Source organism: Oncorhynchus keta, chromosome 14, assembly GCF_023373465.1.
Source record: "Oncorhynchus keta strain PuntledgeMale-10-30-2019 chromosome 14, Oket_V2, whole genome shotgun sequence".
In the NCBI taxonomy this organism is placed as follows: domain Eukaryota; kingdom Metazoa; phylum Chordata; class Actinopteri; order Salmoniformes; family Salmonidae; genus Oncorhynchus; species Oncorhynchus keta.
In genome coordinates, this window is record NC_068434.1 from 34,607,584 (window position 1) to 34,623,424 (window position 15,841).

At 45.9% G+C, this 15,841-nt stretch overlaps 1 protein-coding gene across 2 annotated transcripts in view; it reads left to right on the plus strand.

Annotated features, from left to right (window-relative positions):
* LOC118394070 (ATPase MORC2A) overlaps nucleotides 1–15,841 on the plus strand; it is a 40,201-nt gene that overhangs the window by 11,159 nt on the left and 13,201 nt on the right. For both annotated transcript variants that reach the window (XM_052461581.1, XM_052461580.1), the window contains 13 exons: nucleotides 2,125–2,178; nucleotides 2,469–2,503; nucleotides 2,850–2,918; nucleotides 3,038–3,128; nucleotides 3,317–3,425; nucleotides 3,658–3,817; nucleotides 3,973–4,084; nucleotides 4,196–4,321; nucleotides 10,780–10,859; nucleotides 10,974–11,056; nucleotides 11,152–11,237; nucleotides 11,328–11,468; nucleotides 11,572–11,726. In XM_052461581.1, coding sequence (XP_052317541.1) covers nucleotides 2,125–2,178; nucleotides 2,469–2,503; nucleotides 2,850–2,918; nucleotides 3,038–3,128; nucleotides 3,317–3,425; nucleotides 3,658–3,817; nucleotides 3,973–4,084; nucleotides 4,196–4,321; nucleotides 10,780–10,859; nucleotides 10,974–11,056; nucleotides 11,152–11,237; nucleotides 11,328–11,468; nucleotides 11,572–11,726 — 1,301 coding nt within the window. The remainder of the gene's footprint in view (nucleotides 1–2,124; nucleotides 2,179–2,468; nucleotides 2,504–2,849; nucleotides 2,919–3,037; nucleotides 3,129–3,316; nucleotides 3,426–3,657; nucleotides 3,818–3,972; nucleotides 4,085–4,195; nucleotides 4,322–10,779; nucleotides 10,860–10,973; nucleotides 11,057–11,151; nucleotides 11,238–11,327; nucleotides 11,469–11,571; nucleotides 11,727–15,841) is intronic.

Sequence of the window (15,841 nt, forward strand, 5' to 3'; positions counted from 1 at the left end):
GAAGTGTACCTATGATGAAAATTACAGGCCTCATCTTTTTAAGTGGGAGAACTTGCACAATTGGTGGCTGACTAAATACTTTTTTGCCCCACTGTGTGTGTATATATATATATATATATCTCACAGCTACACACATCACATGGAGGTCACAAATTACAAAAGACACAAGTTTTTCCAATGTGGACATTGTAAAGAGGAGAGGAATGTTATTGTGGCTGGCAAGTGAGAGAGTGATTTACAGACTGGCCACATTATAGAGCAGGACATTGCATTCCTTGGACGCTGACAGTCAACAACATGAGGGACTAAAATTGTGCCTTTTAAAAATCTCACAAGATGGTTGAATAGACTACATAAAAAGGAATGGTTATGCTAAAATGCCTCTTCACTGCAAAATATATTGCTGCATTGTACGGTTGAAAGACCTTCATGAGCAAAACGCGGTGTACTAAAAATGTGAAAATGGCTGCTAATGATGCCCACATAACCAAGTCATTGATGGATCCAGCTGATACATGACAGGCTGTCCAGGGTGTCTGAACCTTTGCTATCTCCCTGAAAACACTATATAAACAACTACAGTTTGACCGCGAAGGGCTCAGAGAAGGCCAGTGGCATAAGTAATTTATGGATAGGAGCAATGCACTTTGGACTAAGGCCAAGAGGAGAGAGACTAACGCCATCAAATAGCACACCATAAATAGCTGATGCAACTTGTAGATCAATGCTCTCCCCTTAAGACGTGAAGATATTTCACCTGGGTGCTTCAACACATAAAGCCCTGTTTACATAAAATGGGCATTAATTAATAATATTGGATATGAGTCTAAGCACAGCCCGACTATGTAGCACTCTTGAAATCACCAGAGACCAACTGCGTGATGCTTGATGATGATGCAGCCAACGTGAGAATTGTAACACCTTTTCACACACACATACTGTGCTTCTTCATGCAGAGTGCTGTTGAACTCTGGCCACATGTAAATAACGCCACGTTCATGGGTTGCCAGAGCAAGGAATACTATCCCCACAGGGGCATTTTTATGTTCTCACGTTTGGAGAGGATAGAGATCATAACAGGTATAACAAGGTATTCTAAAAATAAGGTTAAAACTATTAGCTTCCTAAGCCTCTTATACCTGCTGCCTGAGGTTAATACTTAATGCATGCCACCCTCTCCTGTGGTATTTCCTTTCAAACAACAAACGGAAAGGATAATGTGTTACCTTTACTGAGATGAATGAATGTAACAGCTAAAGAGGAAAAGGGATACAAACTGCATTCAAACCTGGATCGACCATGTTGGCCCACAGTGCCAAAGCCTTGGCATTCTTTCTGGGAGCTAGCATGCGTGTTCAGGTCTCAAGCAAGGTTACTTAGTTCACCAGAACACCTCTGCTACACATTGCCTGGTGACACATAATGAATTCTTTCGCTGCTCTATGTTCGCTATATACTTCAGTCTGACACTGCCATCATTGAAGTCGTTTTTGGTCATCTCAAAATGGGGGGTGTTGTACAAAACAAAGTCATCGGCGATTGGATCATTTCAAACCAGTCAGAGTATCAAAGTCAATGACACGTTTTCAAAATGCTGCCTTACCCCTGGCTCTGGCCTAACCCATACATTTTCAAATAAATTCATAAAAAATCCTACAATGTGATTTTCTGGATTTTTCTCGTTTTGTCTGTCATAGTTGAAGTGTACCTATGATGAAAATTACAGGCATCTCCCTGCTTTTTAAGTGGGAGAACTTGCACAATTGGTGGCTGACTAAATACTTTTTTGCCCCACTGTATTCAACTAGCTAGGGCTGGTTGACTCCAGTATCACATGGTGTCCCACCTAAAATCTACACCAGGTTCCATTCTGCCCCATTACCCCAGCTGTCAACTTTCACCAATGGGTCGGCCACACCCCACAACTCCCATTGTTACCCAACCCTGGCCTGATGATTGCACAGGGCCCAACCCCCACCCACATTAAACGCACTGATGTTTACACTGACTTGAAATTGTGCTCGCTGGCACACACTCCTTACCTCAGCAAAGAGTTTTAGAAATGTAACTTGTTTTAAGGACCAGAACTGTAGGTTGATTGGTTGGATGTTTGTTTGTTTCCAGAACGACACATGAGTTCCTGTTTGGAGCTCTGGCTGAGCTGGTGGACAACTCCAGGTACCAACAATGCACTTCTCTCTGTTCTTACTCACAATTCTTTGTTCTTCTATCTCTACCCATCCAAAATGTTTGTATCTATGTGGGACATCATGCATAAGTGTTAGTAAATCACAATGGCAGCAAAACTATACTGAACTGATTCAGGATTAAACCAGTGGGAAATGTATTTGTTAGTATTCTCTGTATTCTGAAATAAAAGGTAAAATCATTCTACTTGGAACCGCATCTAACCAAACTGGTTTATCTGCCTTCTGATTGGTCTGTCACCTGCCAATCATCTCCTACAGGGATGCAAATGCCACCCGGATTGACATCTACACAGGTACACACACACATACATATTGCTTCACATACACCAGTACATAGATTTGTGTCTCACCCCTCTGACACTACTATACAGATCACACTGCCTATCAATAATCTAGAATACCTACAGTGCCAATGGTTACCGGACTACTGATTTATAATTATAAGCTACACCCAGAATTTGACTAGTTAGGTTTTTAGAAAGCTTAGTTTCAGCTATTGAAAAAGCCATCTATTTCAGTAGTAGTTCTGTGTGTTATGCTTTCTTTTCCCCTCTTGTATCTAACCTGTGTGTGGCTTTCTATCTCATCCACCTCCTGTTGTAACGTGTGTCTAACCTCTCTTCCCCTCGTGGCCAACAGAGAAGAGACCAGATTTGCGTGGAGGCTACATGCTATGTTTCTTAGACGACGGCACAGGAATGGACCCCAGTGAGTTCCATTCAAATGAAATGAAATGACTAAAGTAGTAATTAAGTTGATCCACAAGTCTATATATGAGCTATAAGAAATTCCATATATGATGGTTATATTTCCCTCCTATCTCTCAGACGAGGCGACCCATGTGATCCAATTTGGGAAGTCCACTAAGCGTACACCAGATTCTACTCACATCGGCCAGTATGGAAATGGTCTCAAATCGTAAGACTCTTTAATCCCCTCACACATAATATATACCCCTTTGCAGACACTTTCGTACATACATTTAGTTCATACATTTATAGTGGTTGTATGTGGTCCTCTTCGTAATCGAACATGCAACCTTAGGGTTGCTAGCGCCACGCTCTCATCAAGTGAGCCACATCGTTTGTGTGTGTGTTTCTCTCTAGGGGCTCCATGCGTATTGGGAAAGACTTTGTTCTGTTCACTAAGAAGGACAACACTCTGTCCTGCCTGTTCCTGTCTAGAACGTTCCACGAGGAGGAGGGGCTTGACGAGGTAAGGGATCAGGGGTCAGCTGCAGCAGGCACTCTCCCATCCAGCAGACACACTGATGATATGTCCGGTAGCTTAAAACATTGTTTTATTTTGTGGCTGTCGTGTTATACTCTGATTTACTGAAAGAGCCTTTATTGACTATGTCCACCTATTTGAAACAACACATAACATCACCTCTTGAGAAGTGTGTCAGTATGTATTTTAAGGTTGTCTGTTTGTCTCCTCTTGTCAGGTGATCGTACCCCTGCCCACCTGGGACCTACTGACCAGACAGCCAATCACAGGCGACCCTGAGAAGTTTGCCATAGAGACGGAGCTCATCTACAAATACTCTCCTTTTAAAAACGAACAGCAGCTGATGGAACAGTTTAACAAGATGGAGGGCAGCAGCGGTGAGGCGTGTGTGTGTGTGTGTGTGTGTGTGTGTGTGTGTGTGTGTGTGTGTGTGTGTGTGTGTGTGTGTGTGTGTGTGTGTGTGTGTGTGTGTGTGTGTGTGTGTGTGTGTGTAGAGAGAGGTGATAATCTATAATCTGAACTGTGTGTGTAGGTACTCTGGTGATCATCTATAACCTGAAGTTGATGGACACCAGAGAACCAGAGCTGGATGTAGAGACAGACCACCAGGATATCCTGATGGCTGGGACTCCTTCAGAGGGAGTGTAAGTATGGGGTCTGTGTGTAATATATATATTATATATAATCTGTGTCGTGTGACTTGAAGACTACCTAGGACTGTGTGTTTGTTGATGATATCACTTCCCCTCATACAGGAAGCCAGAACGTCGGTCGTTCCGAGCATACGCAGCTGTCCTCTACATCGACCCCAGGATGAGGATCTTCATACAGGGACACAAAGTCAGGACCAAGAGACTGTCCTGCTGCCTCTACAAACCCAGGTTTATATATATATACAGTGCCTTGCGAAAGTATTCGGCCCCCTTGAGCTTTGCGACCTTTTGCCACATTTCAGGCTTCAAACATAAAGATATAAAACTGTATTTTTTTGTGAAGAATCAACAAGTGGGACACAATCATGAAGTGGAACGACATTTATTGGATATTTCAAACTTTTTTAACAAATCAAAAACGGAAAAATTGGGCGTGCAAAATTATTCAGCCCCCTTAAGTTAATACATTTACATTTAAGTCATTTAGCAGACGCTCTTATCCAGAGCGACTTACAAATTGGTGCATTCACCTTATGACATCCAGTGGAACAGCCACTTTACAATAGTGCATCTAAATCTTTTAAGGGGGGTGAGAAGGATTACTTTATCCTATCCTAGGTATTCCTTAAAGAGGTGGGGTTTCAGGTGTCTCCGGAAGGTGGTGATTGACTCCGCTGTCCTGGCGTCGTGAGGGAGTTTGTTCCACCATTGGGGGGCCAGAGCAGCGAACAGTTTTGACTGGGCTGAGCGGGAACTGTACTTCCTCAGTGGTAGGGAGGCGAGCAGGCCAGAGGTGGATGAACGCAGTTCCCTTGTTTGGGTGTAGGGCCTGATCAGAGCCTGGAGGTACTGAGGTGCCGTTCCCCTCACAGCTCCGTAGGCAAGCACCATGGTCTTGTAGCGGATGCGAGCTTCAACTGGAAGCCAGTGGAGAGAGCGGAGGAGCGGGGTGACGTGAGAGAACTTGGGAAGGTTGAACACCAGACGGGCTGCGGCGTTCTGGATGAGTTGTAGGGGTTTAACCTGTTAGTCCTATAGGGGCAGTATTTCATTTTTGGATAAAAAGACGTGCCCGTTTTTAGCGCAATATTTTGTCACGAAAAGATGCTCGACTATGCTTGGAATTGGAAGACACTCTGACGTTTCCAGAACTGCAAAGATTTTCACTGTGAGTGCCATAGAACAAAATCTACAGGCAAAACCAAGATGTTTGAGCGACCAGGAAATCAACAGGATTTCTGGAGGCACGTTTTCCATGATCGCCTTATATGGCTGTGAATGCGACAGGAATGAACGGACACTTCCTATCGTTTCCCCCAGGTGTCTGCAGCATTGTGACGTATTTGTAGGCATATCATTGGAAGATTGACCATAAGAGACTACAATTGCCAAGTGTCCCGCACGGTGTCTGCGTGGAAATTGGTGCGCAAAAGTCAGCTACCAGTATTTTTCCATCCGAATCAGAGAAGAATGCACGCTTCCAGGGACGGCATTTCAATGAAGAGATATATGACAAAACACCTTGAGGGTTGATTCAAACAACGTTTTCCACGTTTCAGTCGATATTATGGAGTTAATTCGGAAAAAAGTTCGACGTTTAGGTGACTGAATTTTCGGTTAGTTTCGGTAGCCAAATGCATAGTAACAAAACGGAACGTTGTGTCCTACACAAGCATCTTTCAGGAAAAACTGGACATCTGCTATGTAACTGAGAGTCTCCTCATTGAAACATCTGAAGTTCTTCAAAGGTAAATTATTTTATTTGATCCCTTTGCTGGTTTTTGTGAATATGTTGCGTGCTAAATGCTAAGCTAGCTATCACCACTCTTACACAAATTATTGATTTTCTCTGGTTCTAAAGCATATTTTGAAAATCTGAGACGACAGGATTGTTAAGAAAAGGATAAGCTTGAGGGCAGGCATATTTATTTAATTTCATTTGCAATTTTTAGAAATCGCTAATGTTGCGTTATGGTAATGAGCTTGAGGCTGTAGTCACGATCCCGCATGCGGGATGGGGCGGACTAAGAGGTTAACGGCACAGGCAGGGAGCCCAGCCAACAGCGAGTTGCAGTAATCCAGACGGGAGATGACAAGTGCCTGGATTAGGACCTGCGCCGCTTCCTGTGTGAGGCAGGGTCGTACTCTGCGGATGTTGTAGAGCATGAACCTACAGGAACGGGCCACCGCCTTGATGTTAGTTGAGAACGACAGGGTGTTGTCCAGGATCACGCCATGGTTCTTAGCGCTCTGGGAGGAGGACACAATGGAGTTGTCAACCGTGATGGCGAGATCATGGAACGGGCAGTCCTTCCCCGGGAGGAAGAGCAGCTCCGTCTTGCCGAGGTTCAGCTTGAGGTGGTGATCCGTCATCCACACTGATATGTCGGCCAGACATGCAGAGATGCGATTCGCCACCTGGTCATCAGAAGGGGGAAAGGAGAAGATTAATTGTGTGTCGTCTGCATAGCAATGATAGGAGAGACCATGTGAGGTTATGACAGAGCCAAGTGACTTGGTGTATAGCGAGAATAGGAGAGGGCCTAGAACAGAGCCCTGGGGGACACCAGTGGTGAGAGCGCGTGGTGAGGAGACAGATTCTCGCCACGCCACCTGGTAGGAGCGACCTGTCAGGTAGGACGCAATCCAAGCGTGGGCCGCGCCGGAGATGCCCAACTCGGAGAGGGTGGAGAGGAGGATCTGATGGTTCACAGTATCGAAGGCAGCCGATAGGTCTAGAAGGATGAGAGCAGAGGAGAGAGAGTTAGCTTTAGCAGTGCGGAGCGCCTCCGTGATACAGAGAAGAGCAGTCTCAGTTGAATGTCTTGAAACCTGACTGATTTGGATCAAGAAGGTCATTCTGAGAGAGATAGCGGGAGAGCTGGCCAAGGACGGCACGTTCAAGAGTTTTGGAGAGAAAAGAAAGAAGGGATACTGGTCTGTAGTTGTTGACATCGGAGGGATCGAGTGTAGGTTTTTTCAGAAGGGGTGCAACTCTCGCTCTCTTGAAGACGGAAGGGACGTAGCCAGCGGTCAGGGATGAGTTGATGAGCGAGGTGAGGTAAGGGAGAAGGTCTCCGGAAATGGTCTGGAGAAGAGAGGAGGGGATAGGGTCAAGCGGGCAGGTTGTTGGGCGGCCGGCCGTCACAAGACGCGAGATTTCATCTGGAGAGAGAGGGGAGAAAGAGGTCAGAGCACAGGGTAGGGCAGTGTGAGCAGAACCAGCGGTGTCGTTTGACTTAGCAAACGAGGATCGGATGTCGTCGACCTTCTTTTCAAAATGGTTGACGAAGTCATCTGCAGAGAGGGAGGAGGGGGGGGAGGCTTCAGGAGGGAGGAGAAGGTGGCAAAGAGCTTCCTAGGGTTAGAGGCAGATGCTTGGAATTTAGAGTGGTAGAAAGTGGCTTTAGCAGCAGAGACAGAGAAGGAAAATGTAGACAGGAGGGAGTGAAAGGATGCCAGGTCCTCAGGGAGGCGAGTTTTCCTCCATTTCCGCTCGGCTGCCCGGAGCCCTGTTCTGTGAGCTCGCAATGAGTCGTCGAGCCATGGAGCGGGAGGGGAGGACCGAGCCGGTCTGGAGGATAGGGGACATAGAGAGTCAAAGGATGCAGAAAGGGAGGAGAGGAGGGTTGAGGAGGCAGAATCAGGAGATAGGTTGGAGAAGGTTTGAGCAGAGGGAAGAGATGATAGGATGGAAGAGGAGAGTAGCGGGGGAGAGAGAGCGAAGGTTGGGACGGCGCGATACCATCCGAGTAGGGGCAGTGTGGGAAGTGTTGGATGAGAGCAAGAGGGAAAAGGATACAAGGTAGTGGTCGGAGACTTGGAGGGGAGTTGCAATGAGGTTAGTGGAAGAACAGCATCTAGTAAAGATGAGGTCGAGCGTATTGCCTGCCTTGTGAGTAGGGGGGGAAGGTGAGAGGTTGAGGTCAAAAGAGGAGAGGAGTGGAAAGAAGGAGGCAGAGAGGAATGAGTCAAAGGTAGACGTGGGGAGGTTAAAGTCGCCCAGAACTGTGAGAGGTGAGCCGTCCTCAGGAAAGGAGCTTATCAAGGCATCAAGCTCATTGATGAACTCTCCGAGGGAACCTGGAGGGCGATAAATGATAAGGATGTTAAGCTTGAAAGGGCTGGTAACTGTGACAGCATGGAATTCAAAGGAGGCGATAGACAGATGGGTAAGGGGAGAAAGAGAGAATGACCACTTGGGAGAGATGAGGATCCCGGTGCCACCACCCCGCTGACCAGAAGCTCTCGGGGTGTGCGAGAACACGTGGGCGGACGAAGAGAGAGCAGTAGGAGTAGCAGTGTTATCTGTGGTGATCCATGTTTCCGTCAGTGCCAAGAAGTCGAGGGACTGGAGGGAGGCATAGGCTGAGATGAACTCTGCCTTGTTGGCCGCAGATCGGCAGTTCCAGAGGCTACCGGAGACCTGGAACTCCACGTGGGTCGTGCGCGCTGGGACCACCAGATTAGTGTGGCCGCGGCCACGCGGTGTGGAGCGTTTGTATGGTGTGTGCAGAGAGGAGAGAACAGGGATAGATAGACACATAGTTGACAGGCTACAGAAGAGGCTACGCTAATGCAAGGAGATTGGAATGACAAGTGGACTACACGTCTCGAATGTTCAGAAAGTTAAGTTTACGTAGCAAGAATCTTATTGATTAAAATGATACAGTACTGCTGAAGTAGGCTAGCTGGCAGTGGCTGCGTTGTTGACTTTGTAGGCTAGCTGGCAGTGGCTGCGTTGTTGACACTACACTAATCAAGTCGTTCCGTTGAGTGTAATAGTTTCTACAGTGCTGCTATTCGGGGGCTAGCTAGCAGTGTTGATTACGTTACGTTGCGTTAAAAGAACGACAATAGCTGGCTAGCTAACCTAGGAAATCGCTCTAGACTACACAATTATCTTTGATACAAAGACGGCTATGTAGCTAGCTATGTAGCTAGCTACGATCAAACAAATCAAACCGTTGTGCTGTAATGAAATGAAATGAAAATGTGATACTACCTGTGGAGCGAAGCGGAATGCGACCGGGTTGTTGAGTGCGGAAGTTCTATTCGGTAGAAGTTGGCTAGCTGTTGGCTAGCTAGCAGTGTCTCCTACGTTAAGGACGACAAATAGCTGGCTAGCTAACCTCTGTAAATTAATACTAACTAATTAATATTAATACTTTGTAGTGCCACCTTTTGCTGCGATTACAGCTGTAAGTAGCTTGGGGTATGTCTCTATCAGTTTTGCACATCGAGAGACTGACATTTTTTCCCATTCCTCCTTGCAAAACAGCTCGAGCTCGGTGAGGTTGGATGGAGAGCATTTTGAACAGCAGTTTTCAGTTATTTCCACAGATTCTCGATTGGATTCAGGTCTGGACTTTGACTTGGCCATTCTAACACCTGGATATGTTTATTTTTGAACCATTCCATTGTAGATTTTGCTTTATGTTTTGGATCATTGTCTTGTTGGAAGACAAATCTCTGTCCCAGTCTCAGGTCTTTTGCAGACTCCATCAGGTTTTCATCCAGAATGGTCCTGTATTTGGCTCCATCCATCTTCCCATCAATTTTAACCATCCTCCCTGTCCCTGCTGAAGAAAAGCAGGCCCAAACCATGATGCTGCCACCACCATGTTTGACAGTGGGGATGGTGTGTTCAGGGTGATGACCTGTGTTGCTTTTACGCCAAACATAACGTTTTGCATTGTTGCCAAAAAGTTCCATTTTGGCTTCATCTGACCAGAGCACCTTCTTCCACATGTTTGGTGTGTCTCCCAGGTGGCTTGTGGCAAACTTTGAACAACACTTTTTATGGATATCTTTAAGAAATGGCTTTCTTCTTGCCACTCTTCCATAAAGGCCAGATTTGTGCAATATACGACTTGGTTGTTGTCCTATGGACAGAGTCTCCCACCTCAGCTGTAGATCTCTGCAGTTCATCCAGAGTGATCATGGGCCTCTTGGCTGCATCTCTGATCAGTCTTCTCCTTGTATGAGCTGAAAGTTTAGAGGGACAGCCAGGTCTTGGTAGATTTGCAGTGGTCTGATACTCCTTCCATTTCTATATTATCGCTTGCACAGTGCTCCTTGGGATGTTTAAAGCTTGGGAAATCTTTTTGTATCCAAATCCGGCTTTAAACTTCTTCACAACAGTATCTCGGACCTGCCTGGTGTGTTCCTTGTTCTTCATGATGCTCTCTGCGCTTTTAACGGACCTCTAAGACTATCACAGTGCAGGTGCATTTATACGGAGACTTGATTACACACAGGTGGATTGTATTTATCATCATTAGTAATTTAGGTCAACATTGGATCATTCAGAGATCCTCACTGAACTTCTGGAGAGAGTTTGCTGCACTGAAAGTAAAGGGGCTGAATAAATTTGAACACCTATTTTTCAGTTTTTGATTTGTTAAAAAAGTTTGAAATATCCAATAAATGTCGTTCCACTTCATGATTGTGTCCCACTTGTTGTTGATTCTTCACAAAAAAATACAGTTTTATATCTTTATGTTTGAAGCCTCAAATGTGGCAAAAGGTCGCAAAGTTCAAGGGGGCCGAATACTTTCGCAAGGCACTATATATATATATACACACTACTGCATCCAGAGACTCTCCTGTCTAGAGACATCACTGAGACTAAAATCCTAAATCCTGTTTGTGTCCATTCAGCTAAGTCTGTGTCTGTCTCTCAGGGTATATAAATACACATCGACTCGATTCAAAACCCGTGCTGAGCAGGAAGTAAAAAAGGCTGATCACCTCGCTAAGATAGGTGAGTTGCCCACACACACACACATCACCTGGCCAAGATGGATAAGACACACGCACACACACAGAACCAGTTCTGCCTTTAGAACCCGCTCCCCTCTCTGTGTGTGTGTTCCAGCGGAGGAGAAGGCTCGTGAGGCGGAGAGCAAAAGTCTGTCTCTGGAGGCCAAACTGGGAGACGACCTGTCCAAAGAGTCACGGGTAAGAACCAACACACACGGCAAGATTAGCAATATATTGACCCAATGGCCTGACTCCTCTCCTCCCTTATTCAAATTCTCTTCTCTCTGCTCCAGGTCATGTTGCGTAAGGCACAGGATGGGTCCATGATGCTTCGACGGGAGGCGGAAGTGAAAAAGATGATTCAGGAGTCCAAACAGAAGTCAGTCAAAATAAAAATGTTAACTTTACAAACAAATGAAAGTCAAACCAAACAATAAAACGTTAACACTGCTCCCTCTCCTTCCCCCAGAGCATTGAAGGAGCCTAAGGAACTGAGTTTTATCTTCGGGGTGAACATTGAGCAGAGAGACCTGGATGGGATGTTTGTGTATAACTGCTCTCGCCTCATTAAGATGTACGAGAAGACTGGACCTCAGCTGGAGGGAGGAATGTGAGTAACACACATACACTCCCTTCGATTGTCCTCTTATTGGCTAGTCAGTGACCAGTGAGACGACCAGAAATGCTTTCTAATGAAGTGTGTGTGTGTGCAGGGCGTGTGGAGGTGTTGTGGGGGTAGTAGATGTTCCATACCTGGTTCTGGAGCCCACTCACAACAAGCAGGACTTTGCGGACGCTAAAGAATACAGACACCTTCTGAGAGCCATGGGAGAACACCTAGCCCAGTACTGGAAGGACAGCAACATAGGTAACACACACAACGTTTTTTTACGTGTTATTTCTTACATTGGTACCCCAGGTCATCTTAGGTTTCATTACATACAGTCGAGAAGAACAACTGAACATAAGAGCAGCGTCAACTCACCATCAGTACGACCAAGAATATGACTTTCGCGAAGCGGATCCTGTGTTCTGCCTTTCACCCAGGACAACGGAATGGATCCCAGCCGGCGACCCAAAAAAACGACTTCGTAAAAGGGGGAAACGAATCGGTCTTCTGGTCAGACTCCGGAGACGGGCACATCGTGCACCACTCCCTAGCATTCTCCTCGCCAATGTCCAGTCTCTTGACAACAAGGTTGATGAAATCCGAGCACGGGTAGCATTCCAGAGGGACATCAGAGACTGTAACGTTCTTTGCTTCACGGAAACATGGCTCACTGGAGAGACGCTATCGGAGTTGGTGCAGCCAGCTGGTTTCTCCACGCATTGCGCCGACAGAAACAAACATATTTCTGGTAAGAAAAGGGGCGGGTGCGTATGCTTCATGGTTAACGTGACGTGGTGTGGCCACAACAACATACAGGAACTCAAGTCCTTCTGTTTACCTGATTTAGAATTCCTCACAATCAAATGTTGACCGCATTATCTACCAAGGGAATTCTCTTCGATTATAATCACAGCCGTATATATTCCCCCCCAAGCAGACCCATCGATGGCTCTGAACAAACTTTATTTGACTCTTTGCAAACTGGAATCCATATATCCGGAGGCTGCATTCATTGTAGCTGGGGATTTTGACAAGGCTAATCTGAAAACAAGACTCCCTAAATTTTATAGAGTGGTCCTTCTGTAGCTCAGTTGGTAGAGCATGGCGCTTGTAACGCCAGGGTAGTGGGTTCGATCCCCGGGACCACCCATACGTAGAATGTATGCACACATGACTGTAAGTCGCTTTGGATAAAAGCGTCTGCTAAATGGCATATATTATTATTATTATTTATCAGCATATCGATTGCGCAACCAGGGCTGGAAAAACCTTGGATCATTGCTATTCCAACTTCCGCGACGCATATAAGGCCCTGCCCCGCTCTCCTTTCGGAAAAGCTGACCACGACTCCATTTTGTTGATCCCTGCCTACAGACAGAATCTAAAACAAGAAGCTCCCGCGCTGAGGTCTGTTCAACGCTGGTCCAACCAATCTGATTCCACGCTCCAAGACTGCTTCCATCACGTGGACTGGGATATGTTTCGTATTGCGTCAGACAACAACATTGACGAATACGCTGATTCGGTGAGCGAGTTCATTAGAACGTGCGTTGAAGATGTCATTCCCTTAGCAACGATTAAAACATTCCCAAACCAGAAACCGTGGATTGATGGCAGCATTCGCGTGAAACTGAAAGCGCAAACCACTGCTTTTAATCAGGGCAAGGTGACCGGAAACATAACCGAATACAAACAGTGTAACTTCCCTCCTCAAGGCACTCAAACAAGCTAAGCGTCAGTATAGAGACAAAGTAGAATCTCAATTCAACGGCTCAGACACGAGGTATGTGGCAGGGTCTACAGTCAATCACGGATTACAAAAATTAATGTCTTAGGTCCACAGACGATGCAATCTCAACCACACTGCACACTGCCCTAACCCATCTGGACAAGAGGAATACCTATGTGAGAAGGCTGTTCATCGACTACAGCTCGGCATTTAACACCATAGTGCCCTGGGTCTCGACCCCGCCCTGTGCAACTGGGTACTGGACTTCCTGACGGGCCGCCCCCAGGTGGTGAGGGTAGGCAACAACATCTTCACCCCGCTGATCCTCAACACTGGGGCCCCACAAGGGTGCGTTCTGAGCCCTTTCCTGTACTCCCTGTTCACCCACGACTGCGTAGCCACGCACACCTCCAACTCAATCATCAAGTTTGCGGACGACACAACAGTGGTAGGCTTCAGTACCAACAATGACGAGACGGCCTACAAGGAGGAGGTGAGGGCCCTCGGAGTGTGGTGTCAGGAAAATAACCTCACACTCAACGTCAACAAAACTAAGGAGATGATTGTGGACTTCAGGAAACAGCAGAGGGAACACCCCCCTATCCACATCGATGGAACAGTAGTGGAGAGGGTAGTAAGTTTTAAATTCCTCGGCGTACCATCACAGACAAACTGAATTGGTCCACCCACACAGACAGCATCGTGAAGAAGGCGCAGCAGCGCCTCTTCAACCTCAGGAGGCTGAAGAAATTTGGCTTGTCACCAAAAGCACTCACAAACTTCTACAGATGCACAATCGAGAGCATCCTGTCGGGCTGTATCACCGCCTGGTACGGCAACTGCTCCGCCCACAACCGTAAGGCTCTCCAGAGGGTAGTGAGGTCTGCACAACATTTACATTTACATTTAAGTCATTTAGCAGACGCTCTTATCCAGAGCGACTTACAAATTGGACGCATCACCGGGGGCAAACTACCTGCCCTCCAGTACACCTACACCACCCGATGTCACAGGAAGGCCATAAAGATCATCAAGGACAACAACCACCCTAGCCACTGCCTGTTCACCCCGCTATCATCCAGAAGGCGAGGTCAGTACAGGTGCATCAAAGCTGGGACCGAGAGACTGAAAAACAGCTTCTATCTCAAGGCCATCAGACTGTTAAACAGCCACCACTAACATTGAGTGGCTGCTGCCAACACACTGACTCAACTCCAGCCACTTTAATAATGGGAATTGATGGGAAATTATGTCAAATATATCACTAGCCACTTTAAACAATGCTACCTCATATAATGTTTACATACCCTACATTATTCATCTCATATGTATACGTATATACTGCACTCAATACCATCTACTGTATCTTGCCTGTGCCGCTCTGTACCATCACTCATTCATATATCTTTATGTACATATTCTTTATGCCCTTACACTTGTGTCTATAAGGTAGTAGTTTTGGAATTGTTAGCTAGATTACTTGTTGGTTATTACTGCTTTGTCGGAACTAGAAGCACAAGCATTTCGCTACACTCGCATTAACATCTGCTAACCATGTGTATGTGACAAATAAAATTTGATTTGATTATATTACCACGATAGTGGAATTTAACCCTTACTTTACCAGGTCAGTTGACTGAGAACACTTTCTCATTTACAGCAACGACCTGGAGAATAGTTACAGGGGGGAGGAGGGGGTAGCTAACGAGAAAGAGCACAAACAGACAGAGAGCTATTGGTTCCTGAGTTCTGTGAAAAGATAGAATTACAGTTGGATAAATGATGTAGATTAACTTGAATTGTTTCGCAAAGATTTATACACAACACTAACCTCAACATCAAAACCTTCATTCCAAATCACAATTCCATACCTAAAACCTTGATTTGGGACAAATTTACCCGAATGGACTATTGCTACCAAGGATTATCAAGAACAAAACTTCTAACAAACCAAAACGTGCAGAAGAAACACAGCGGAACATGGAGATATCATCTAACACAAAAGTGAGTGAGTAATGTTGAATCTGAACCTACCATCCTGAACCAACCTATCATCTCTAGGTAATTTTGTTGTTTAAAGCTTATTATAAACTGAGTGGTTCCAGCCCTGAATGCTGATTGGCTGACTGCCGTGGTATATCAGACCGTATACCACGGGTATGCCACATTTATTTTTCCTGCTCTAATTATGTTGGAAACCAGTTTATAATAGCAATAAGGCACCTCGGGTTTGTGTCCAGGCACTCTGCTATGCGCCGTGCCTAAGAACAGCCCGTAGCTGTGGTATATTGTCCATATACCACACCCCCCGTGCCTTATTGATTCATTATAAACTGGGTAATTTGAACCCTGAATGCTGATTGGCTCACAGACCATATACCACGGGTATGACAAATCACTTCTTTTTCCTGCTCTAATTACGTTGGTAACCAGGCACTCCACTTTGCGTCATGCTTAAGAATAGCCCATAGCCGTGGTATATTGGCCAGATACCACACCCCTTCGGGCTTTATTGTTTAAATAAATAAAGAAAGCTACTAAGCTACCAAGCTGCTAGGAAAGAAACTGACTAAAATTAGCACTGAAGTGTGAAGTAAGGTGTGAAAACTCTTGAGCCTAACAATGCCAGGAGAGTTTCACAGCC